The sequence below is a fragment of the Brachycentrus maculatus genome, unplaced genomic scaffold (assembly GCF_059751285.1).
Source record: "Brachycentrus maculatus isolate JH-2025_06_01 unplaced genomic scaffold, ASM5975128v1 h1tg000198l, whole genome shotgun sequence".
Classification (NCBI taxonomy): Eukaryota; Metazoa; Arthropoda; class Insecta; order Trichoptera; family Brachycentridae; genus Brachycentrus; species Brachycentrus maculatus.
Window position 1 is genome coordinate 237904 of NW_028280949.1, and position 26743 is coordinate 264646.

Sequence of the window (26743 nt, forward strand, 5' to 3'; positions counted from 1 at the left end):
TTTAAAACAAAGTAACATTTTAATTATAAAATGGAAAATCACAAAGTAAGTGCCTCAAATTTAAATTATTTAAAAAAAAAAAATGTTTTTTTAAATGATTTATATCTGATGTCATTTTAAGGTCTGTTCTCTGCGTTGCGTAACAATCGGTGACTCTTGGTTTTTCCAATGCGGCGTTCACACAGCGAGTACGTAGATGCATGTATGTCCCGAGGGGATGTCCACTGCCCATCGACTCTTGCTTAAAGAAATACTCAATATCGAGAAAGAAAGTGAACCTCTCAAACAGGTTTAAGCAGGTGTACATAACATTAAACTCGGCACAAGTATGACGAAAAATGCGGACGTGTTTCAGCAAGAAAGATGTCTCTTTTTTTATTTCAGCACGTGGACATCTTTTAAAAATTTATTTCGTGCAGTTTTAAGTGTTTTTTAATGTAATTTAATCAATTTTCTTCGCATAAATACCTGGAAGAGGGACGGGAGGGAGGAAAAGGAGAAAACGGAAAGATGAAAGCTCAAGTAGAATACAAATTATGTGAAAATAGGGACACACCACCATATGAATATCGACCTACAATGCAAGTGCTGATAATGTCGAGTAGAACAACAAAATCCCCATATTCATCGTTGACCAATTTTGATGAACGATAAATATGGAAACTTTTTTTAGAGTTTGTTCTACTCGTGGGAAGCGCTTAGGTCTCAATAGGCCTTCATCAGGATGTTGGATTATTGGCTAATAAATTAACATGAAAAATCACAAGACTATCGATAACATACTTATTGAAATCTGGAGAGAACTAAGGGAGATATTAAAGTTAAAACTTTAGATATTTGAAAAGAACGAAAAACGTGCTTTCGCATACATCATCAAATTCCGTCATCGAACGTTTTATGACGTCATATGGTTTATTGTCTATGGTTTAAAGAGCTGTAATAGTAGTAGTGTGGATTGTTTGTTTACCACTACATTACCATTTGTGTTATACAAATATGAGGGGAGGGTGGACCATAGACATCAACAAATAGAGCTGCCAATAATTTAGCAAAGACACCAACATTAAAATAACTCCATCGCTTCTGTGACGTCATGCATTGCCAACTTACGAAAATAACGTTTTTACGAAGGCGAATTTTCCAAAAGAAAATGATGAAAGAAAATATTAATTGTATCGGCTGTTATAAATACAAAACGAGTCTAATAAAATCCTTCATAGGTTGAGTATGTTAAATTAGATATTCCTCCCGTCTGACAAAGATCCATTGTCCTGGTGATTCGACCGGGAACAATAAAAAAGTATTATCCATAGGTGTATGTTTGTACATCATTTCAGTATACTTATTTTACGCAATTTTTTTTTTTATCTTATGAATTACCTAACTTCCAAGTGACTCTGAAATCTAGCTACGGCTTATGCAACACCGTTTATCATGTCCGTACTCAGGCTTCAACTTTAAAAGTTTCATAGCCTATGCCTACTTGTGAGTGGATTTACTCTTTATGTTTAAAGTTACTATAATTTCATGTAATTCATGAGTGAAAATTATAGGCAAAAACACTCGCTATTTTACACTAATTTGAAGACACTCGTGTTTGAACTGTACGCCGAATTGAACGATGACGCGTTACGCAAGAATTCCAATGCGTAATTGACGACAGGGTACTACATATTATGTTAATTTGGTAATTTGAACTTTTCTCGACACTTTCTCGCGGTAGAACGTTACATATAAGCGCGATGTGGTGTAACGGCCACTGGTAATCTGTCGCCAATAGCCCATATAATTGAAGCTTACATCGCGATATTTATGACTGTAGTCAATTTTATTATATTAGATTAGACGGTTTGACATTTGTGGGTGTGATATTACAAACAAAATACTAACAAAAAATATAATATAGTCTTATTTTATGCAGTCGGACACATAGACTTTCTATTGACAGGCACTGATTTTTCCCAAATATATATATATATATATATATATATATATATATATATATATATATATATATATATATATATATATATATATATATATATATATATATATATATATATATATATATATATATATATATATACATATATATATGTATATATATATATATATACATATAAAACTTAAATGTAATTAGGTATTATTATAATACACTTCTTAAATTTAATTTAAATTCATTTTATCTGAAAAAATATATGAAATCATGGTTTTCTAACCCTGTCTTGTTGTATACAAATATTTTGTCTAGCCTCCCACCAGTCTGATAATGTCAGAAACAACGAAACTGGTGAAATAATATGTGTGTGGAAAAAAGTAGATAGTTGTTATTTAAATTCATAATTAAAGAATGTATAGAGGTTCCAAAAGTTTGAGAAATGTGGTTGTCAATCCTGGGTAGAACGGTGAATGTTACACGTGTGTAAAATGATCACTTTAACCACTTGGCCGTGTAAACCCAGATGTCCATATATCGTTGTCGTACAGGAAAAAGTGACCAACTAACAAAACGTAAAATGTTCAGGAGGGCCATTTAAGTCACTTTTGCTTGGCAATAAAATAAACATCAATGCAGTTAGTCATTTTTAACAAGTCAATATATTATACTTCCAAGTTTAAAATCCTGTGGGATGTTTTCAGGGCAATATTGAGCTAGTAAGATATCAAATAGTCAATGATCACATTTTTGAAAAAAAAAATGCACTTGGTCACTTTCTCCTGTATGACTACGATATATTCATTTATGTTGGGATGTCATCATATTTCATTGATGAAAATATTTTGAAATCAAATTTTGATTTGCGGTTTGAGGTGTTTATCATAATGAATTCATATGTAATGCGGTCTATGTTCATAGTTAAAGGTGATTTAATAATTTAAGCTGTCAAATTTCACTTCCAATGATAATAACGGAAAGTTTATTAAGCCATGTATGCACACTAAAAATGTCATTCACTTTTGCATGAATTATGTATAATTTACATTATACATAATTCATGCAAAAGTGAATGACATTGATACCAATTGATTTAAATAATATATGAATAGGTACCGATTTTGCGGTTTACAGATTACAGGTTATATATCGCTCACTCCTTTCAACAACGTTATATACTTATATAAAAAAAAACTTGATTTTTCAGGAGAACGTTTTTAAATTTTAAGAATATAATAAAATGTATTAAAAATAAATATTAAGCCACTTATTGGACTTTTGTACTGTGCAACATATCTTTTAAGGTAAAACCTGAGGGTTTTTTCTTCATTTGGAAAATATCATATGTATATAGAACTTCCAAGAATTTGAGTATTGTGGATATCAATCATGGGCAGAATTGATGAATGTTACACGTGTGTAAAGTTATCACTTAAACCAGCCCATGTCACTCGTAAGCTGCGTAAATGCCCAGACCTCCATATTCTTCTTCATCTTTGTTGAGATGTTAAAAAATAATATTAACATGACTAGTTTCGAGAACTACAGATCGGCTGTCCAAACTTAAAACACAGTAAGGGACATTTTTTCGTAGTACGTTTTTTTTGCATTTTTGGGCTGAGTAGAATCTACTTAGTACAAAAATGCAAAAAAAACGTACTACAAAAAAATGTCCCTTACTGTGTTTTGAGTTTGGACAGACGAGATGTTCTCATCTGTATAATAACGACGGCCCCTACGTAAAGTACTCTATCTGCAAATCTGTCACTTTACAGGAGAGAGCTTAGAAGATTTTTTCAACGTATTTTTTTTATTGATTAACGTTTTTATCTGAAATTCTAAACTAGTATTATACATTAAAAAACACGATAAAGTAATGTATTAAATCGTTTTAAAACTTTATGCTTCGTCAAAATTAAGTAGTTAGCGTTTGAGGAGTTCAGTTCATATCGAAAATTCGATGTAGATAGCGTCTTATACGCCTGAAAACTAGGCGTCATTTATTTTATATATATTTTTTTTGTTTGGTTATATTTGTAGATAACGGTCAGTTGATAACATACACCAAATATCTCAAAATTGACAAAAATGTAGTTAGAGCACTTTACGTAGGTCACGTCGATAAGATGCTTAACTTTGACGTTATTCTGTATATTAATATCTGTGGGCTGGCCGGATATTCGGAGGAAAGCCACGGAAGTCGTCATGTGTGCATGTATCTGACCTCAATATACGTATCAAAGGTCAGCGCCGGTATCTTCCTCTACATTCTGCATACCATAGACTACCGAGGACTGGCCGAGACCTACAAATCCATGGGAACGGAGAAAGTGTTGCCTAATCCATGACTAATGCCAAATCAATATTCATATTTCCAGTTTTCTATTTCATTTTGTTTATTCTCTGAGCAAACACGGACATCGCTTCCTCACAAGAGTCATATGACCTTTGATTGGGTATTTAGTTATTAAAATATAAAAATAACTTTGAAAAAATAACATCTATTAATAAAAATTACCGCACCCCAATGGTGCATAGGGCACTGCTTCATATAAACGCAGCGTTTTCTCAATAGTTTACACATGAAGGAAAGGTGATCAGCCCTCCGCTCCAGGTACCAGTCCAGGGTAATATTGAATAAATATGACAGTGAAAAATCACTTGTAATGGTCAGCACGCTCGGCTACCGTTCTGGAGGTCCCGGCTTCGATTCCCAGGGGGGGTCAAATAAATATAAGTGATTTTTTCACTGTTATATTTATTCAATATTACCCTGGACTGGTACCTGAAGCGGAGGGCTGATCACCTTCCCTTCGTGTGTAAACGATCAAGATAACACTGTGTTCATATGAAGCAGTGCCCTATGCACCATTGGGGTGCGGATGAGGGTTTTATTATTAAATACAACAGACGTTATAAAATATGTAAATACAATAGAAGTTGTTGAACAATATCTCATTGGATGTTGATCTGTTCCATGTGTCTGAAGGAGTTTTCCGAAGCGGGATTCTTCTACACTTTTAGCAATAGTATTCTTGCTTATTTTCTATTTTTGTTAATGTTTACGATTTAAATTTAAGTTTGTAATGTGTATGTTAACTATAAATAAATAAATTGAATTGAAAATTGAAATTGAAATTGAATTGAAAATATAACTCAGTGATCCAAAAATAATTCGTTTTTTTAAATTATTATAAATGTAATTGGGAAAAGAAGCAGAGGAAGACCGAGAAAAACATGGCGCGATCAGGTATGCCAAATACTTGAAAGTGGTCAGGTTAGGAGTCGTAACAATCGGCGGGTATGTATGAGGAGATGCATGAACGTTTTAAGAGGCGAATAATGTTTGCAAAGAGTGGTGTGGCGTTCTATTTTCTCTGCCTACCCCTGCGGGGAAGCGGCGTGATGGTTAGTTAGTTAGTTAGTAAAAAAAAATTGACATTTCATCAAAGATGAAGAAGAATATGGAAGTCTGGGCATTTACGGGGCTGATGACCGTCATAGGCTGGTTTAAGTGATCACTTATCACGAAACACGTGTAACATTCACCAATTCTACCCAATGTTGACAATCACACTACTCAAATTCTTGGTAGTTCTATTTATGGTATACGAACCAATTTTTTTAAACATTTTTTGTTCTTGATTTGAGCCTCTCTACGTCATATCTTCTCTCTCGTGTAACGAAATGTGCCCAATAAACGTGTCGCGTTCTTGAAATTCCACTCTAATTGTCTAACAATTATCAGTTGTCAAATACGAAAAAAATCATAGTTTTTCTCCATAAAATAGTTATTCTCCCAAAATAGAAATTCTCCATAAAATAGCTATAGGATTCTACTATTATGACGCCATTGAATTGAAGAAAAGCGATAGTGATTGGTCCAGCCTAAGTAGCACACGCGGTGCCTTTAAAGCTTCATAGAAATGTAAAAAAAAAACACATAATACTCAGTTAGCAATGGGTGCGTCAACAATACGAAGAGTTTCAAATCTCCAGCACTTTCGATAGTGACGCGCCACGTTTGAAATGGAAAAAAATACAATGAAGCGATCGTTAGATAAAAACGTGAAAATAATGACCATTTTCGATATCCAGCGGTGCCGAAGCGACTATTAATGTTAGATCAACTTCCTTTTGAAACAATAAACTATCAAATAAGATCAAAAGATATTAGAAAGGTAATAGACACTTTCGTCTTGTAATTTATATGTACAGCCCAGTCGCAATGTGCTAACATATGTGGATTCGGAATTGCATTAACTATTATGTCCGCCTCCGTAGTGTAATGGTCAGCACGCTCGGCTACCGTTCTGGAGGTCCCGGGTTCGATTCCCAAGGGGGGTAAAATAAATACAAGCGATTTTTTCACAGTAATATTTATTCAATATTACCCTGGACTGGTACCTGAAGCGGAGGGCTGATCACCTTTCATTCATGTGTAAACGATCAAGATAACACTGAGTTTATATGACGCAGTGCCCTATGCACCATTGGGGTGCGGAAAAGGGTTTGAATGAATGAATGAATTGAAATGTAACTTTATTTTAAGATCACTACAAATATTTTATTATAACTTAATTACATATAATGTCTTATCAGTAGATTGGTAAAATCATGGTCTAAATCCAGTCATTTATTAATTCGGCAGTAAATTTGTGAAATAACGTGATAATTTAAATATAAAAATAAAATATTTGCACACTACCACTTTTTGAGTTTATTAATGTAAACACGAATAGTTTCGACAACTACAGATAATAATGATAATAAATTTGGAAAATTTATATATCGCCATTTTCGTAAAATACTACCTCAATGGCGCTTGTACTCATAAATAGGAAATGTTCTCAACAGTAATGTACGGCCTGTCATTCATTTTATCAATCATTTATCTTTCTGTAGCATCTATGATTTTTTTGGTCTTCCTCTAGATGTCTTTCGAGGAAGATCCATGGCGATTGCCTGGTTCAAAATATGATCAGGTTCTCTGCGTCCTATGTGCCCATACCATCTCAATTGCCTTTCCTCTACCTTAATATTGATGTCTGTTACACCCAGGTTTCCATGAATGCGTGAACTCTTTATTTTTTCTCTAAGGGACACTCCAGCTGACCATTTTTTTGTGTAATATTATACAATTATTGTCAAATTACTTCGGAAAACTCATAAAATTATATTTGTTATATCGCTCACTCCTTTAAAGAACGTCATAAATAAAAATCATCAATTTTCAGTTGTGCATGTTTTCGAAATGCCCAGAAAATGTACTATATCCCAGCAAAAAGCGGCATATTTTTAACTTAATATTTACCCGCTGCAGGGCAGAAAGTGTTGTTTTTGCATTTTGAAGAAAAGGTATTGTTTAATTATTTTTGTACATATACAAAATATTTTTTAAATGGAGAAAAAACCTTCAAGTTTTACCTAAAAAGATCTGTTGCACAGTAAAAAGTTCGATACGTGGCTTGATATTTATTTTTGATATATTGTATTATATTTTAAAACTTTAAAAACGATCTCAATTTCATTCAATTTTTTGATTTATGACGTTCTTGAAAGGAGTGAGCGATATGTTTGATAGTCCCAAGAATTGACAATAACTATGGGAGTCGAACACTGCAATATATCGTTCCGAACATTTTTAATGTTTTGCCGACGGATGTTAGAGTTCAAAAAAAATATGGAACAAAGGCAAAAGAAAGGAATGGGTGAATGATCAAGAGTTAATTTTTAAATGTATACAATTTATATTATTTTTTGACATCTCATCAAAGATGAAGAAGAATATGGAAGTCTGGGCATTTACGGGGCTTACGACCGTCATAGGCTGGTTTAAGTGATCACTTTACACACGTGTAACATTCACCAATTCTACCCATTATTGACAACCACACTACTCAAATTCTTGGAAGTTCTTTATATATGAACCAATTTAGAAACCTTGTTCTTGAATCACTAGAACTTCACTAGAGACATCTATTGGTGAGATGTAAAATAATATGAAAATAAATAAAAAATAATATGAAAATAACTCCTGTAATTAGAGATAATCCAGATTTTGTGAACAAGTATTTGGACACACTCAAAATGTTATACAATTTATGTTAATATTTCTAATTATTAAACTTTGAAAAGTCATTATATTATTATTTTTTGATCCAATGCCGACTCAATGATTAACTATCAACTTTTTTACATCCAAAACGAACATTTTTAAAATGTATTTAATAAACTTGTATTAATTATTTTCCAATAGGTACAATTCACGTTTGTAGCACACTCTCCCATACCTTTCATCGCGCATAATGTTCATTTCCATTAATTTCCTCTAGAATGCTGTTTTTCAACTTTTTAAATGTTTTAATACAACCATTTTTAGTAATTATAAACGTATTGGCATACAAAATCAATGATACGTTTTCTGGGTTTCGTTCTATTATACTTACCACGAAACACGTTCTGATGTTCTTTTCTAACTTCAACATGTTGAATGTGTCCAAATACTTCTTCACAAATCTGGATTATCTCCACTTTTAGTATATTTTAAGATTTTTGGCATCTCAACATAGACGAAGAAGAATTGAAAATTATGTTTTCAGGCGGGTCTCAAGTGTGTGAATTTAATCAAAGAATCGGACCTTGCATACAAAGAGTCGATATATGAGAGGTATGTATGTTTTCTAGGGAAGGAAAGATTGTTAAAGATATATAAAGGAGATTTAATTCTGAGTACAGAGTGAATGGTACACTGAAATAAGTTGAAGTAGATAAAACCCTATCAGCGAAAGCTAAATTGGCAATATACAACGAAGTCCTGGTAATCTAACCTAACCTAACCATAATGTATGGAATTGAAGCATGGAGTTTGATAAAGAAGGATGAAAGTAGACTGAATGCAGTCGAAATGCGATCTCTCAGGTGAGTGTACGGCAAAACGATGTATGATAGATGTTCGAATGGTAAAAAAGGAAAGAATAAAAGGCTTTGATAAGCATTATCGATAAAATTAAGAAAGGTGTGTGGAGATGGTTTGGGAGTGTGAATCGAATGAGTGAAGAAAGGATAGTTAAACAATTTTATGAGGCGAATGTATTTGGAATTAGGAGCAGATAAAAACCGAAGAAAACATGGCATGATCTCGTATTGTAAATACTTTGGCGGGATCAGATCAGGAGTCGGAATAATCGTATGAGGAAATGCATGGTTATGGAAAATGCGAAAATTGTTCGCAAAGACAGAAGAAAGAAGAGTGTGGTGTTCTATTCTCTCTGCCTACCCCTGTAGTGTAGTGTAGTCCGCCTCCATAGTGTAGTGGTTAGCGCGCCAGGCTACCACGCTGGAGGTCCCAGGTTCGATTCCCAGGAGGGTCAAAATAAATATGAGCGATTTTTCAGTGTAATATTTATTTCATATGACCCTGGACTGGTACCTGAAGCGGAAGGCTGATCACCTTTCCTTCGTGTATTTAAGGATCAAGATAACACTGCTTCTATACGATGCAGTGCCCTATGCATCATTGGTGATCATCGAGAGTGGCTCGATGATCTGGGGGCCACACGAGCTTAAGTACTCTCTTATGGTAGAGAAAGTTCAAAAGAAGTTTTTGAGGTATCTCTACATGAGAGAGTACGGCTATTATCCTTGGCTCTACCCGACCCAGTTTCTCCAGGGTATGCTTGGCTACAATAGTTTAGAGACTAGAAGGAATGTGTATTTAATTACCCATTTTTATCGATTGTTGCGCGGTATGATCGATAATCCTGAAATTATCCGGAACATTGGTCTGTATGTTCTCGATAGTTACCTAAGACAGCGTCGGCATAGATTGTTTCACATTCCTATACACAGGACCAACCTGCCGATGGTTATGCCTGTAGGAAGAGCTACCGCTATGTTGAACAATATCACATTGGATATTGATCTGTTCCATGTGTCCGAAGGAGTTTTTCGAAGCGGGATTCTTCTACACCTTTAAGTCTTCTTACTTACTTTTACTTTTAATATATACGCCTTGAATATTGTTTGTTATGTATATATTATTTTTTTATTGAATAAATTGAAATTGAAAAAAATTGAAAATTGGGTGCGGTAGAAGAAGAAGACCCCTGTAGGGAAGCGGCGTGATGATAGTTTTAATTCAATAACCCATAACGTTGCCGCTACATAACAATAGTACTATTATGTTGGGATAATTATACCAGGAGAACATGATAATGATGGGTCTTCCATGTTCAATAGCATTACCCAATATACTCGTATCAAACAGATGTTGTGTTAACTTACTTACGGCATGAATGAAAAGTGTGTAAAGAACTTATTACATACATTATTATATCAGAAAAATGTGCTGCATCATCGTCCGATTCGGAACAAATATCGACATGTCTAACGCCAAAAAAGTTGATAGTGTATTATTGAGCCGGCATCAGACCATAAAATATTACTAAAGAGAAAATTTTATTTTATTTTATTTTATTTTATTTTATTTGGGATTTTTACAGCCAAAACAATATATTATACAACATTAATTAACCAAACTATGGCCAATTAAAAAAATCCTCCGATAATGCTATTCTTATGTTGGTTGGGGTGAGTGTGTGTGTGTGTGTGTGTGTGTGTGTGTGTGTGTGTGTGTGTGTGTAGTACCGATTCCATGTCAACATAAATCATCCAATAAACAGTTGGCTTGTTGAACAAACGGCAACGATCAATCATTCAGAAATTTCAGCGTATAACATTTTTAGACAAATATAATTCCACCATTTTACCCAATTAATTTGATTACATAATTAAAATGTCCGCCTCCGTAGTGTAATGGTCAGCACGCTCGGCTACCGTACTAGAGATCTCGGGTCCAATTCCCAGGGAGGGTCAAATAAATATAAGTGATTTTTCACTGTGATATTTATTCAATATTACCCTGGACTGGTATCTGAAGCGGAGGGCCGATCACCTTTCCTTCGTGTGTTAATAACGATCAAGATAACACTGTGTTTGTGTAATGCAGTGCCCTATGCACCATTGGGGTGCGGATAAGGGTTTGAATGAATGAATGAATTAAAATAAAACTTTATTTTAAGATCACTATAAATATTTTATTATAACTTAATTATAATATCTACTGGTCAGGACTGTTAGCTTCGAAACCTACTTTATAATTACTTCGAAGTTAACAGTCTTGATAAAGAAGCGGTTAGCTTCGAAACCGGTGGACATTATAATTAAGTTATAATAAAATATTTATAGTGATTTTAAAACGAAGTTACATTTTAATTATGAAATGGAAAATCACAAAGTTAGTGCTTCAAATATAAATTCAATTTGATTATACTCGTATAATACAGTAAAACCTTGATATAACGGATTGCCATTGAAACCAAAAGTCCATTTTATAAAAATAGGTTTAAATTTTTTTTAAAATCTTTAATATGATCACTGTATTTAGATATAAATAAACAATACAAAATAAAAACAAAATTCTATTTATTGTCTTCGGACAGTCCTCGTGAAGTGACATTGCTGTTTGATATCGACGCGCTTACTTTCGATAATACTGCTTTGAAAAAGGAAGTTTTGTTTGAACTTTTGATTTTTGCTGTTTTATTTGTTCAACTCTCTAAAATAACGAAAATGCGTATAATATAGTAGAACTTCGTTATCTGACGAAAAGTCAATGAGTGTTATTAGATCGTCGAGATGTGATCTTACTACAGATAACTTTACTTTTGGCAGTGTTCGGCTGTCCAAACTCAAAACCCAGTAAGGGACATTTTTTTGTAGCACGTTTTTTTTGCATTTTTGAACGAAGTTGATTGTACTTAGCCCAAAAATGCAAAAAAAACGTACCACAAAAAAAATTCCCTTACTGTGTTTTAAGTTTGGACAGCCGTGTTGTTATTGCTCCGGCTAGGTGAAGTCCACGAATTGTACGACATTATGTCTCAAACTCTAGTGCTAGATGTAGGACATGATTGTTTCGGCGTATGTCATTTTGCGACAAATATAATTTCAAGATTTTTCCGAAGTAATTTGATTATACTCGTACAATATTATATAGAAAAAAAGGTCAGCTGGAATGTCTCTTGGAGACAAAATTAAGAGTTCAGGCATTTGTGGGAGCCTGGGTGTAACAGACATCAATAGTAAGGTAGAGGAAAGGCAATTGATATGGTATGGGCACATAGGACGCAGAAAACCTGATCATATTATGAACCAGGCAATCGCCATGGATCTTCTTCGAAAGATATCGAGGAAAACCAAAGAATTCATGGATGTTACAGAAAGATAACATGATTTGAAGGCATGAATTAGATGACGTTATCCATAATAGTAGGACCTACAACATGAGGACGAGGAGAGCTAATAACAATAGTCTAATAAGACGATAAGTTTGGATGGAGTCGGGAAGAAGAATACTGAATATAAAAAGATTTTAATTTGCTTGATTTACAGAATAAATAAAAATAAATTAGAATTCATATGGTATTGTTCAGCGGAGCAGTCGATACGTCAAAATATTTGCAATTCAAAACAGTGGGGCCGTTAAAATACACGATAACGGAAATCACGGGTTTTAGAGCTAGTCCGGAAAATGAACCAATTCTTGAGTGATCGGTCCGATGAACAGTTCAGTTACAGAAATCACTGGCCGGAAAGATTGTACTTAAACAATATAGGCAACATAATAAGATGTATATATGCATTCTGCAGCTAAAGAAGGCTTTGACACGCTTCGATAACTCAATGAACCTATATTTATGTAATTCTTTATCAGAATATTTTTTGTATCTACAGCTACGTGAGAGAAATTTAAATATATAATAAAGATCTCAACATATTCTAAAATAATCTTTAATGGTGATATTAAAAAGTTTGGGCAGATCATTGAAAGCTGTCCCAACCGCATTCCCAGATCTGACACAGAAGCATCTAGGCTTCCTGACAGACCTTCTCTTGCAAAAGCATTTTTTATGAACTAATTTGCGAAAATTATAGAAAATTTTAAACGAAATTTCTCCCGATTTTACTGTGTATTTTACATTCAATAGCTTTCAATGTCCCTGTCACTGCCAATCTAAATAAATAGTTTTTGAAACCACCACCAAGATTCTAGAAGTGTCCCAGTGTATGCAGTGAAAGGGGTAAGTAGTTAGTTAGTTGTAGGCAGATCAAACTATTGATACTTTAAAAAATGGAGCCTGCTTTGAAAATTTCTCAACTGGTGGCATATCAGGAATACTTCCAAATCTATCAAATAAGAACTAGTATATGAAAGGAATCCAAGACCATTGCTAATGTACCCACCTTTTTACCACTTTTTTAAAGTTTATTAATGTAAACACGACTAGTAACACATCGTGTCGAGTCAACACAGTACCCTTTGCACCATTTAGGAGCGGGTGGGGTCGAAAATATCAGATATCCACTTTGAAGGATGTGTTGTGTTTAACAAAACAATGAATTACATACTGCTCACCTATTGCAGTCTAGTACTGCTTATCTCCTAACTAAATCAAACGCGGAAATAATTTGTAAAAGAGCTAATACTAAATAAAGAAGCATTTGTAACACTTGCATAATCTTGAGAAAGAAGTACCTACATAGGTGTTTTTTGTTACATCAGTATATCAACATGTATGAAGATACGTAATACTATATACATGTGTATATTATATATATATATATATATATATATATATATATATATATATATATATATATATATATATATATATATATATATATATATATATGTATATCTATATATATATATATATATATATATATATATATAAATATATATATATATATATATATATATATATGTATATATATATATATATATATATATATATATATATATATATATATATATATATATATATATATATATATATATATATATATATATATATATTTCTTTTTGTCTGCCTCCGTAGTGTAATGTTCAGCACACTCGGCTACCATTCTGGAGGTCCTGGGTTCGATTCCCAGGGGGGGGTCAAGTAAATATTGTGAATTATCATGTAATATTGAATAAATATTACATGAAAAAAGTGATTTTATTCATGTAATATTTATTCAATATTACCCTGGACTGGTACCTGAAGCGGAGGGCTGATCACCTTTCCTTCATGTGTAAACGATCAAGATAACACGGCGTTATACGACGCAGTGCCCTATGCACCATTGGGAGTGGAGAAAATCCAGATTTGAAACCTCTCATAACAAGAAATTATGGCAGGCGCCGTGGCGTCGTGGGTTCGATTCCCGCCAATTGCAAAATCAGGAGTCGGAATTTATTTATTTTTATAAATCACAATTTTTAACATATATTAAAAATAAAAATAAAAAGTTATTTTGCAGAGACCCACCAAGCCACCTTGTGTGTCTTGTCGGTGGAGTTCTTTTTGCATACATTTTTTTATTGTTTTTTAACCATTTTAACCTAATATGTACACACAAAAAAGGAGAAAAATTAACAATATAATCTTTTTTACAATGTTCATAAAATTAACTCTTGATCATTTACCCATTCCTTTATTTTGCCTTTGTTCCATCTTTTATTTTGACCTCTAACATCCGTCGGCAACAAATTAAAAATGTTCGGAACGATATATTGCAGTGTTCGACTTCCATATTTATTGTTGATTCTTGGGACTATCAGACCTTCGTTTTGTGTAAATCGTGTATCATGGTTGTGTACTAGAAGATTTTGATATTTTTGTCTAGTTTGTTGCTCAACGATGATACTCATCCACAATATTCCACGTACCGGCAGTAATTTTAAATGTTTATATAACAAGATTGGATTGTCCCTTTGATTGTATATATGACTGGGTACAATTTTTTTGATTATGGAATATTGCAGATTTTGAACCATTTTTAAATTTGTTTTCGTCGAATGTCCCCAAGACTTAATTCCATATCTTATTAAGGATTCTACTAAAGAACAGTATATAATCTTTAAGGTTGGTTTAGGCAGGATAAAGTACAACTTATAAAAAGTACTCCCTAGAGCCCGCAGACGATCACAGAGTTTTATAATATGCGCATCCCATTTGAACTTATTATCTATACATAAACCTAAATATTTAAATTCGCCCACAAATTCAATCCTATCGCAACTACAATTTTGTTGCTTTTTATTGTGCAAACAGTCAAAATTGTGCGCAATAATATTACCTATCTGTGCAAATTTGTTTGCAAAGTGAGGTGAACTAATAAACATACATTTAGTTTTCTTTGAATTGATTAAGAGTCCAAAATCATGCGCCCATTTTAAAAGCTGATTAAAATCATATTGTAATTTTTCTTTAGCTTCTAATGGATTTTCACTTTCTATGACTAAAGCTGTGTCATCGGCGAACACAAATCTATTTACATATTTAAATATTTTTTTCATCAGTGAGACATATATTATGTACAGTTTTGGTCCTAAAATCGAACCTTGTGGAACTCCAGATAAATATTTTTTGTCTTTACTGAGAACATTTTTGATTCTGATTTTCATTTTTCTCCCCGTAAGATAATTTTTAAAGAAGTTTAGCAATTTTCCCCTTATGCCTATTGATTCTAATATACTGACCAGTTTTGCGTGACATATAGTGTCGAATGCTTTAGTAAAATCTATGAAAATAACAATAATGTTCTTTAAGTTATTTAAACTACAATTAATTTTATCGGAGAATTTTTGCAGCAGGTCATCACAACTGTTTTTCTTCTGAAATCCAAATTGATACTTGTCTGTTATTTCAAATTTTTCCAAATATACGTCTAGATGAATCGATACATACTTCTCCAAAATTTTTTCAATTGACGATAGTAATGAAATTGGTCTATAATTATTTACGCATGAGTGGTCTCCTCCTTTATGTATAGGTCTTATTATACTATATTTTAGTTCGTCTGGAATTTGACCACTGTCCATTATTAAATTAATAAGGTGAGTTATAATAGGAGCTAGAAATAAATTATATTTTTTAATGTCGTACATCCTAATGTTATCTATACCTGTTGTTTTTGTGTTTTTCATTGATTTTATAATAATTGCGATTTCGGGCACCTTGGCTCTCGGCAAGTACATGGAGTGTGGTCTATGATCGAGTTCCATCTTGCTAGTTTTAATTACACATTGATGAGTTAGACTATTAACCCCCTCCTCGAAGAAATTTGCGAACTCTTCGGCTACTTCCACAGCTGACTTCGTTTTCATAAAATATTTTTCTAAGACAGTGTCACAGTCCGCTTTATTTTTTCTTCCCATCGCTACGTTTATTTCATTCCATGTAGCTTTGATGTTACTATAGCAGTTTTTAAATTTTTCATTGTAATACGCAGCTTTTGTTTTCAAAATAATCTTATTAATTTTATTTCTATACAGTTTGTATTGCTCTTGAAACCTTGTGTTTTTTGGTGAATTTTTCCATCTTCTCCATAACATATCTCTTATTTTGATTTTTTCTATTAAATCAGGATTTACCCACGCTTTTCTTCCTGTATTATTATCTTTTCTGCTCTTCAATGTTATTTTGCTATTTTCGTATACTTCATTAAAGAATATTTTAATTTTATTATAAAGAATACTTGGATCAGTTTCCGTTAATAAGAGATGCCACTGTATTTTCTTCATATTTAAATCGATATTTTTTTCCGCGAGGTATACATACTGTTCGTGTTTACTTTCTTGTTTTTTCCTGGAAGAAGAGATGGAGACGGCAGTCATGTAGTGGTCAGCAATAGCGCACTCCAGAACACAAGCTTGTAGTAGTACGCACTCCCTATCACGCACATAAATATGGTCCAAACACGAGCTAGTCGTGATCTGTTGTATGGCAGCTTCCCTAGTTGTGTCCTTTGTGCATCTTGTCATGCCATGTGATGCCATCATATTTTCATATGTCATAACAACGGCATCCTTAGAGTCCATCAAATTTATGTTGATATCACCAATAAATATTATATCTCCTTTTTCTTTAATATTTTTCAACAGGTTATCAATTTTGTTGATGAAAATTAATTTATTCGTTTTGGGTGGCCTATAAATCGACAACAAAGTAAAAGTTTTTTTGTTTTCTAACGTTAATGTGCCCCCTACGCACTCATACTCACTTTCGAGATCATATTTTGTTTGAGTAAATATTATATTATTTTTTATATAAATAATAATTCCACCACCCTTTCTTTTTTTTCTGCAGTAGTAAAAAGTATTGAATCCTTGAATATTAAATAAGTTAATATCAGTTTCTTTTATGGATATTTCGCATATAGTAATAATGTTAATATTATTTATACATTTATTCAAAATAACGTTTAATTCATCCCAATATTTAGCAAGCGATCTTATGTTTAATTGAATGCACGTGATACTATTACTCTGAGTATTTTGAATCCATTTATTCAGACAAGTTGATCGTTCGTATTTCAGGTTACTTATTTCTGCCTCATCCATATAGTCATATAACCAATTGTCAATATTAGCAATATTGTATTTTTGCTCTCGCCCTTTTTTCCATCCTTTTCCTCAACGGGCATTCCGCACTGAAAGCCGTGTGCCCATTTAGACCTTGTGCACAGTTTACACATTTTGGCGATGTCGCCGCATCTTGCTTGCTTTTGCATTCCTGCGCCTTATGTTCCCCTGCACAATACGAGCACGTCAGTTTGCGCTCACAAAATCGTCTAGTATGTCCGTACATTAGGCACTGTAAACATTGCACCAGTGGCGTCTCGTCTTGTACCGTGATTCTTTGGAATCCTATGTTTACCTTTTCCGCCTGTACAAGATCTTTCCAAATAGTTGGATTAGTTTCAGCAACAACATGACATAATAGATCATTTCTAGTGCGTTTTTTGTATTTAATTTTAATGTCCGTTTCACTTATACTTTTTGACTGTTTGTTTTGTTTTATCAAATAATTTATAAAATCTTCTTCTTTGGTGTCATTTAGAACATTTTTAAAAATCAGCAACGGTTTCCTCTGATTAGCTTCTTCCACTTTGATCTTACTGTTTGTGGATTTGTTAATGGCTTGTTTAAGCGTTTTACTATCCTCTTTACTTCCACAACTCATAATAATTTTTTTATTGGCAGTTTTCCTGAACTCTTCCACACCTACGCCTAGTTCACATACATTAATATTTGTTTTTATGACCTTGGCAATTTCGCTGCTATCGTCTTTTGGATCAGTTGATGATATTATGAGTGTGTGTCTTGGTTTACTTACATATACTTTTTTAACTGCGTCCACATAAGATAGAGAATCGCTCGGGTGAATTCAAGAAAGATTTATTTTTAATTGGTCTGGGTGTTTGTGATGTGCTTTTCACATTTAACTTCCCTATCCTTACTATCCTACCTGCAGACAAGCATCTAAAATAGACGCATTGCGGGTTATTCCTTTAAAAAAAACACAATTCGTTCCAGAATCTTATTCGTTAAGTGAAAAAATTTTTGTTGTGACTGGCGCGGAAGTTCCAGCTCGCAAGAGAATGTCGTGAAAAAGGAATTCGTCCTTTCTCTGTAACTAGTTATGCAAAATGTCGTTCGAAGGAGCATCTTTTTAACATTTTTTTGCTAGTTATGCGAGGTGCTCGTCATGAAAGGTTCCACTGTATTTGGACACACTTAAAATGCTGTTAATAAAAACACAATAAATAATTTTTGAAAAGACAATAAATTTTCCCCTATTATCCGGCTTTTGCGTCACCGATATTTCTAATTAGGTTTTAATTACGTCTATTTCCTGCTAAAATGGCGAATTATTTATTAAGAGTGGTATTACGTATTTGGTATATTTATTGAGACCGTCAGACAACAGACAACCTCGTTATAACTGCCTATTAATTAGCATACAATATTGAGGCTAATCGCCCGCAAACCCCTGAGAACAATGCACAGAATCGTATAACACTATTGGAAACCGTTCCCATAATATCACTCCACACAACAGATTCTTAAACTTTTTTTGATCAAGCACCCCTGCTTAAATATTTCGTCAATAATTATTAATAAATAAGACATAGGTTTGTATGATATGTACAAAATTAATGACATTTATATCTTCTTCTCTTCTTTTTCATCTTGTTGTAGGCCTTGTGGCTTGTTTTTACGAGAGATTAGCCTCCTGAGATGTCGATTCCCAGCTATCAACCCATCTCTTTAGTGGTCTACCCGGGAGTCGTCTACCATGGGGTTAGCTGTACAGTGCGATGTGGGGGAGTCTGGATGGTTCCATTCTCCTCACATGCGCATACCATTGTCTCCTTCGTTGCCTTCCCCACCTAACGACATCTTCGATCTCGCATATTTCCCTGATCCTGGCGTTTTTTATTCTATCTCAAAGACTTTTGCCATACATGCTTTTTAGAGTCTTCATTTCTGACACTCTAAGCGCGTTTTTTGTGCTAACGGTGTCCACTCTACTTTGGATTCCATACGTCATGATGGGTCGGACACAAGTTTTGTAAATCTTGATTTCGCTGCCGATCTTCATCTCAGGATTTTTCCCATGCAGACATTTTATGTGAGTTAATTATATCAGTAAGTTTTTTAAGGAATGACCCGCAAAACATGTACATTTAGATGCTTGCCTGCAGGATAGTAAGGATAGGGAAGGTAAATGTGAAAAATAATTTCAATGCAAAAACGGTACTTTAAGAAAAAATAAATTACGTAAAATGTTTTACCTGGATTTAGAGAAAATTAAGTTGCGACTTAACGAATACTGGGATTTAAGGCCTAAAAATAAGTTTTTCGAAATAAATATATGGTCTTGAAAAGAAAAGAATTATTGAAAGGTAATGAGTTATAAAAAAAATATATAGAGAAAAATATAAAAACCAAAAAACACATAAATTCCATATAAATTATTTAAAAAAAAAATGGCGTGGTCTAACGTCCCGCTCTATGCGTTACCGGAAGCAAACTGAGTTTTATTGATGGGAGTTAGGCTTTAACGTAACGCGCCCTTGAAAATTGCGCACTCCCAATGTATGGAGTCCCATACCGATAGTTGATTATCAATGTGTGACAAATAAATAAGCTCTAGGAGTTATGTAATCTGTCAACATGTAATACGATTCACTTATGCAACGTGTGGATCAAATACGAGGTGGCTTATTAGATAATTGAATTTATTATTGACCAGGAGTGCATAATATGTCCCAGAGTTGAGGCAATGCGGAAGATGCCTATTTTCCGTTAGAGAAAATTAAATAGGTACTCACAGTAATGGAGTATTGCGCAAATGCGCAGAAGAGAAAACTCCACAGACTGGTAGATCGATGAAAACCATTTTTTTATCGGGTTGTGGTCCCGTGGTTAGTGTCACGCACTCAGAGTCAGAGTTTCTCGGTTCGAATCCACTCTACCACAATTTGATACCTATTTCTAATAATGAGCCGCTTAGGCTCACAGAAAAAGTATGAAATTGAAATATTTATGTAAATAGTAAAAACACAAATATTTCTCTTTTAATTTTAAAAATTAAATAAAATAATGCTTAAAAAACCAAAATTGGCTCTTTTTAGGGCTCCATTATAAAATAGTGTTTCAAAAAGTTTCCGCTGTCAAAAAAGTTTGAGAACTCCTGCCCTAGACAGGTACCTAAAGCGCAGGACTGATTACCTTGATTCCATATAATTAACGATCAATTTAATACTGTGTCCATGCGATGAAGTGCCCTATGCACAATTAGAAGAAGAAGAAAGTTGATGTTATCGATGCCCGTGGGTATTCCAAAGGTAACTTGTAATAATTATGCATAAATTTAATTCTTCCGACTTATTATATTTTATTATCCATCACGATATTCTTAAAATATCGACTTGTAAAAGGTTGTGTGTTATTATTGTATATCGTTTATAAAAATGCGGTACTTAACCCTAGATTACGGGACGTTCGTAAAATTTACGACGGACATCATAAAATTTACGTGGGGAGCACCGAGGCAACATATGTAAAGAATGTAGTGACAACTAGCATGTATCTGAATTTTTTACCGATATTTTATCTTCGTATTTTATAAGGTTCTTAAAAAACATGTTGCACTTATTTTTTATAAATGTTTCAATAAAATTTCAGTTTTTTACGCGTATTTTAGTCCCGTATTAAGGTACGTTGAAACAAATCCCGTGGTGGAGTTAAATTGCACCTCTATTTTTGAGGAAAGTGGGAATTATTTGTAAAAAGAAAAACATTCCTTACTCAACCCAACCGAATCTGACAAAAATCATTTGTTTTAAATTTTGTTTAATCTAAATATCGGAAATAATAATGGTTGTTTTCTTTTCAGATGTCACGTACGGCGCGGTTGAGAGGCGCCAATATAATGTGGAGCATAACCGCCCTCATCTTCCTCGTCATCTCGGCTGAAGCTGCCGAGTCCTGGTCGAGGCAGCTGACCGGGGAGAACAGCGACTGGATCCCGCTGCAGTCCTCGGCGGTCAACAAGCGCCAGGCGACACCGCGAGTCCTGAATCTCCCCTCACCGTTCCAACCTCTGCCGCCTTCCAACTTCTACCCGACAGAAAACTTCCAGCAAGACTACATCCCTCAAGAAGCGGCCAGGCAAATCTTCCTACAGCCGGCCCCGGAGCAAGGCTTCATCAACCAAGGGAATGCTATCAACCAACCGATACAGTTGACGCTGCGAGGTCGGTTTAATCCGTCAGCACAGGGTTTTATCCCTCGCGCTCAAGATTACAATGACTTCCATCAAAGCATCCAAGAACAGTTCCAACAGCCGACTCCTCAAAATATCAACAACCAGTTTTACAGCAGAGTCAACAATGAACAAACGAAGCAAATCAACTCTTTCCAAAGGCCGGTTGAAAATACAGTCAAGCAAGACGCTCCGAGATACGTAGACGGTTACAAAGTAGAGAATGTATCAGGGTTATTTTTAGGCTCAAATGTGGAAAAGCCTTCTCTTCCGAGCCTTAGAGAAAAAATTGTAGAAAGTTCACCGGTTCCTTCTAGTCCTCCAGTCATGTCAGACAGGTCTTCGACAAACTACCCAAAACCTACTACTCCATCTGCGACCACAGTGGAAAAAGAAGAAGTTCAACTTCTATACGTACCTTTGGAGACTCTTCAAAACAAGAAGTTTGACGTGAAAGAATTCTTAAAGAGCTCGCAAAAACAGAATAATCTGGTCGATTCTGTCGGATCACCCGTTCAAATCAATCAACTGTTCGCTCCGACTACACCGAGTTATGTACGACAGCAGAATCAATTGCAAAACATTCAACAAGATCTTTTGCAGCAAGCTTTAAATACCCAGAATTTACAAGGATCGTTTCAAAATCAGTATCAAAGACAAGGAAAATATCAACAAACCTCCTCTCCAACGGCACTTCCTTTCACTCAGTCCTATCCTTCGCCGTCGATCACTACACCGAGATCCAAGAAGTTGAAAGCCCATCAGCCACCATTGGCAGTTTTCACAGTTCGAAAGGGTCAAACAAACCCAAAACTGACTGATGTTTTATCAACACTCAAGGAATATAAGAGTATTTCTGTTTTAGATACGATTATCCCCAACGCTCCCGATGTATTCATTGGGCCATCAAATTTGAGGGCGCCGGAAAAATATGCCAAATTTGAACTTCCGTACTTATCCAGTATTGATGGGAATAGAATCCAGCGCAAAGTTATGCAATTGCCATTCTTTGTTGCTCCTCTTAGTTATAAGGCACCGGAAGGTTTTGCCAAAATCCCCTTCCCAGCACCACACGTAGGATCGGTTATAGTCAATCCTTTCATGATCGACTCCGCTAGCACTCTTCAAACGACCGTTCCGAGTTCTTACTCCGCATTCTCATACAACCCGACCACGGAGTCTTTCCGAAACACGGTTCGTGAACCGATTCCAACTGAACAAAATTCCTTCAACTTCTTCCCCTCAGTGACCCCGAGACCAAATAACTTTCAGCAAACTACTCAGTCTGGATCCAAGCCGAACTTTGGATTTGAAAATACTCAATTCAACCAGTATAGACCTCAGCAATCGACTCGAAACCCAGAACCGACCATTATCAGTTCAGTTTTCCCCCCTCAAAATGCATTCTTCTCCACTTCGGCGAGACCATCAGTGAGTTACTTTAGCTTCCCGGCGCCAGATATAAACACCACTCCCACGACAAACTCCGCAAAACCGTCGGTTTACGAAAACAAAGGTCACTACATTACTAATGCGGCTGTAGATCTTTCAACCCCCACTAAATATACCACGACAAACAGAGATATTATAACCCAACAGCAAACATCCCCTCTCCCCCCGTCATCACCTAAATACGAGTCTCAAAACTCCTACTCCATTAACCAAGCATTCCCGTTGAAAAATCCTTACGAACCCACCGATTTCAGGACGAGCGTTCGAGGAAACGAAATCAGACATTATAACAACAACTTCAGACAGCCTGGACTGACTGATCAGCATTTATTCAACGCCTTTGCTCAACCGGAACAGAAATATCCACAATTCTCTAATCAACAAAGGCCTAACATTGGAGTCTCTTCAATCAGTGACTATTCTCCTAGGCCGTATATTACTGAAAATTTCCCCAAAGCGATCACCGAGACCAAGGCGCCCCAATTTACCGAATCGTCATCACCGGGACAGTACGATACCTACAGAGTCAAACAAAAAGACTCGTTTTCGCAAGTCAATCAATATACTAGTCCCGAAGCTGAAGAGTTTGATGTAACTCAGGAAAATCAATACGAAACTGAGGTCCCGACTACAGAGGAAATATATGCACCTACAACGACTACAACAACCACTACCACTACTGCAGCTCCAACAACTACTCAGTCTACAATCAGACGTAGACCTATCCATTCCAGAGGACGTCCCAGGTCGACCACTCCGAGACCAGACGACGGAGATGTGACAACCGTCAGAAGTACGACTAGGAGAACTCCGATTCGAGAACGTAAACCGAATACTTTCCGCACGAGATTGGAAAACTCCAGGACGACATCTACCACGACAGAATCCACTGTAGAAACGACAAGTAACTACGATTCTGCAAGAACAACTTCTAGAGATCAGGTGAAACATTCACCGAGGCAGTACAACCGTAGCAAAGTTCAAGACTCAGAAGTCAAGACGACAACCGAATCTCCAACTGAGAGACCAACATCAGCCAGCAGAAACACCAGAATAAGGATGAGAGGGAGAACGCACTTCAAGGCTACCGAAGGATCAGATTATGTGCCTAAAAAGAAGGTGAAGACCGAAGAAGATAATATCGCGTACCAAAGAGATGTTTTACATCAAAATTATCCAGTCACCGTATCTGAAAGAAGGACCACATTAGAAGTTCGAACAACGACAGCTATGCCGAGAAGTGCGAGTGATAAAGAAAACATAAAAATATACGAAACTACAAGCAATACTCAAAGGCCATATTCCATCCAAGAAGTGTCATCCTCTGAAGCACCTTTTGTGTACCAAAATGAAGCGGTTTTCCAAGCTGAACCTGAACAATATATCACAAAACCAGAACTGTATGTTGAAATTAATGGAAATAAACCGAGCACACCGTCATTAAATAATTTCTCTCCGGAACAAGATAGCTCGACACAGAGAGTACAAGTCAGCTCGAGTCCACACTATGAAGAAATAGCGGAGACAGTTACCGAACAAAACACAGAATCAATGACAAATGTAGAAATCACTAAAATAGACGTGAGTTCAGTATCTACAGCCACATATTCCCCAGAGATACCAGTAACTGAAGAGCCTGCTCCTAAATTTAGAAGCAAACTGCGTCAGCGCCCAAAACTGCTTCAATCTTTGAACAAACAAAATGAAGAAGAATACCAATCCATTAATTCAGACTCCTTTGCAACTAGCAAAAGAGCCGAAGTTGTTACCGAAAACAGTTTCATATCCAAAAAGTCATCTGCTGTTAACCCCAGTACCTACAGACCGCTCTTCAGCAATCGTAGAACTACCATGAGAATCGAAGAGATTGAAGAAGAATTGAAATCGAAGAGAACGCAGCTTAGAGCCGATTCTCGCCCTACAACCTCAAAGCACCCTGTATACATTCCTGAATCTACATCTGCAATCCCGCCCTCGGGAAAAAATGACGACTTTACCCCGACAACAAAGAGGAATCATTTCATCAGGAGAAGACCCATCAGACCGACTGCGGCTGCCTCCGTAGAAACTACAACAGAAAGTCAGTCGACTACTGCCAGGCCAGCAAATAAAAGGATAAGAGTGCGCGAACGCACGCGTGCTAGGCCAACAACTACTGAGAAGATCGAAGTCAGCGGTGCGGACAGTGATGAAGAATCCCAACAAGCATTCAGCTCTCCGGATGAGCCAATCTCAACAAGAAGAACAGTATCGCAAAAATATTCCAGAGGCAGACGACCGACTCAACAATACTTCAAAAGGCCCGCACCCGTGTCAGACAGAAACCAAAACAACGCAGAAAATGATGAAGATCAAGAAACGTACGATTCTATCCACAGGCCTAAATTTGTCGAATACAAAGACACCTCAAAAACTGACTATCTGTACAAATCTGATGGAAAAGTAGATAATCAATGGTCGCCAAAACTTTCGTTCAACTCGTTCCAACCAGTTTTTACCCCAAATGTTATACCTAATATTCTCAAACCCGAAGACTTTGAATATGGTACGAAAATCAATATGGAAGAACCGGATATAATCACTGCCAAAAATCCTTACGAAGATGTCCTGATTTCTGTAACACCCGCAAGTAATAATTTAAACAAGGAAACAAAGAATGACATACCTACTACTTCCAAAACAGATTTGCGTAGAGAGAAAAGTTCAAAGATTTCAGAAGCTACGTCGACTTTTGAAAGTGTCCTCGAGGAAGTGATGAGAAACTTAGAGGAGCAAGATGAAAATGAATACAACAAAGATTATGTGGCGGTGATGAAGCACGAAGGCGGAGAGATAGGCGAAATTCCACCAGAATCGACAGCAGAAACCATTATTCACTCCAAAGATCTTTCAGATATAAATTTGGACACGGAGATTAGGAGAATCACTTCGCCTGATGTTCCACCGACAGCATCGACGAGCCAGACAACCTTTGCGGACCGCTCTTTCAAAACTACTCCAGAAGTCATTGAGGTGCGTTATAATAAACAACTCCTTTTCTAAAATTCCATTATTTATTTATGAACTTCTATTTCTATTTGTGTCATGTCAGGTCTCCCTGTCGTCGACTACCACTTGAGAGTTATTGTCCTTGTCTTGTTCAGCTCTAAACAGCGCCTTGACTGTCCTGATCCCCATACAATCTCATATATTCTAGAGCCAGGAGATCTGTCTTCTGCCCACACCTCGTCGACCCTCTATTTTTTACCTTTCGTGATTAGCATTAACACATGCCCCAGATAGGACACCTTTCGGACCTTGATATCAGTCAGCAACTGTCTCCCTGTTCTTGCTCTTTGGAGCACATTTGCGTTTCTTACCATATCGGACCATGGAATGTATAGCATTCTACAATGTAGCCACATTTTAAAGTCTTCAGTCAGTTCATAGTGCTAACAATTGATTTTCATACATTTTGAGTGTGTCCAAATACTTGTTCACAAAATCTGGATTATCTCCAATTACAGGAATTAATTTCATATTATTTTTTGACATCTCATCAAAAATTAATCTTAAAGCCTATGACGGTCATCAGCCCCGTAAATGCCCAGACTTCCATATTTTTCTTCATCTTTGATGAGATGTCAAAAAATAATTTATTTATTCATGAACATTACCGCAATTGAATACAAGACATGTTTTCATATTT

The 26743-nt window shown here is 35.4% G+C and overlaps 1 protein-coding gene across 2 annotated transcripts in view; it reads left to right on the forward strand.

The window, feature by feature from the left end:
- LOC148307521 (uncharacterized) overlaps positions 1 to 26743 on the forward strand; it is a 101315-nt gene that overhangs the window by 72325 nt on the left and 2247 nt on the right. For both annotated transcript variants that reach the window (XM_088263318.1, XM_088263319.1), the window contains exon 2: positions 21235 to 26067. In XM_088263318.1, the coding sequence (XP_088119444.1) occupies positions 21235 to 26067 (4833 nt within the window). The remainder of the gene's footprint in view (positions 1 to 21234; positions 26068 to 26743) is intronic.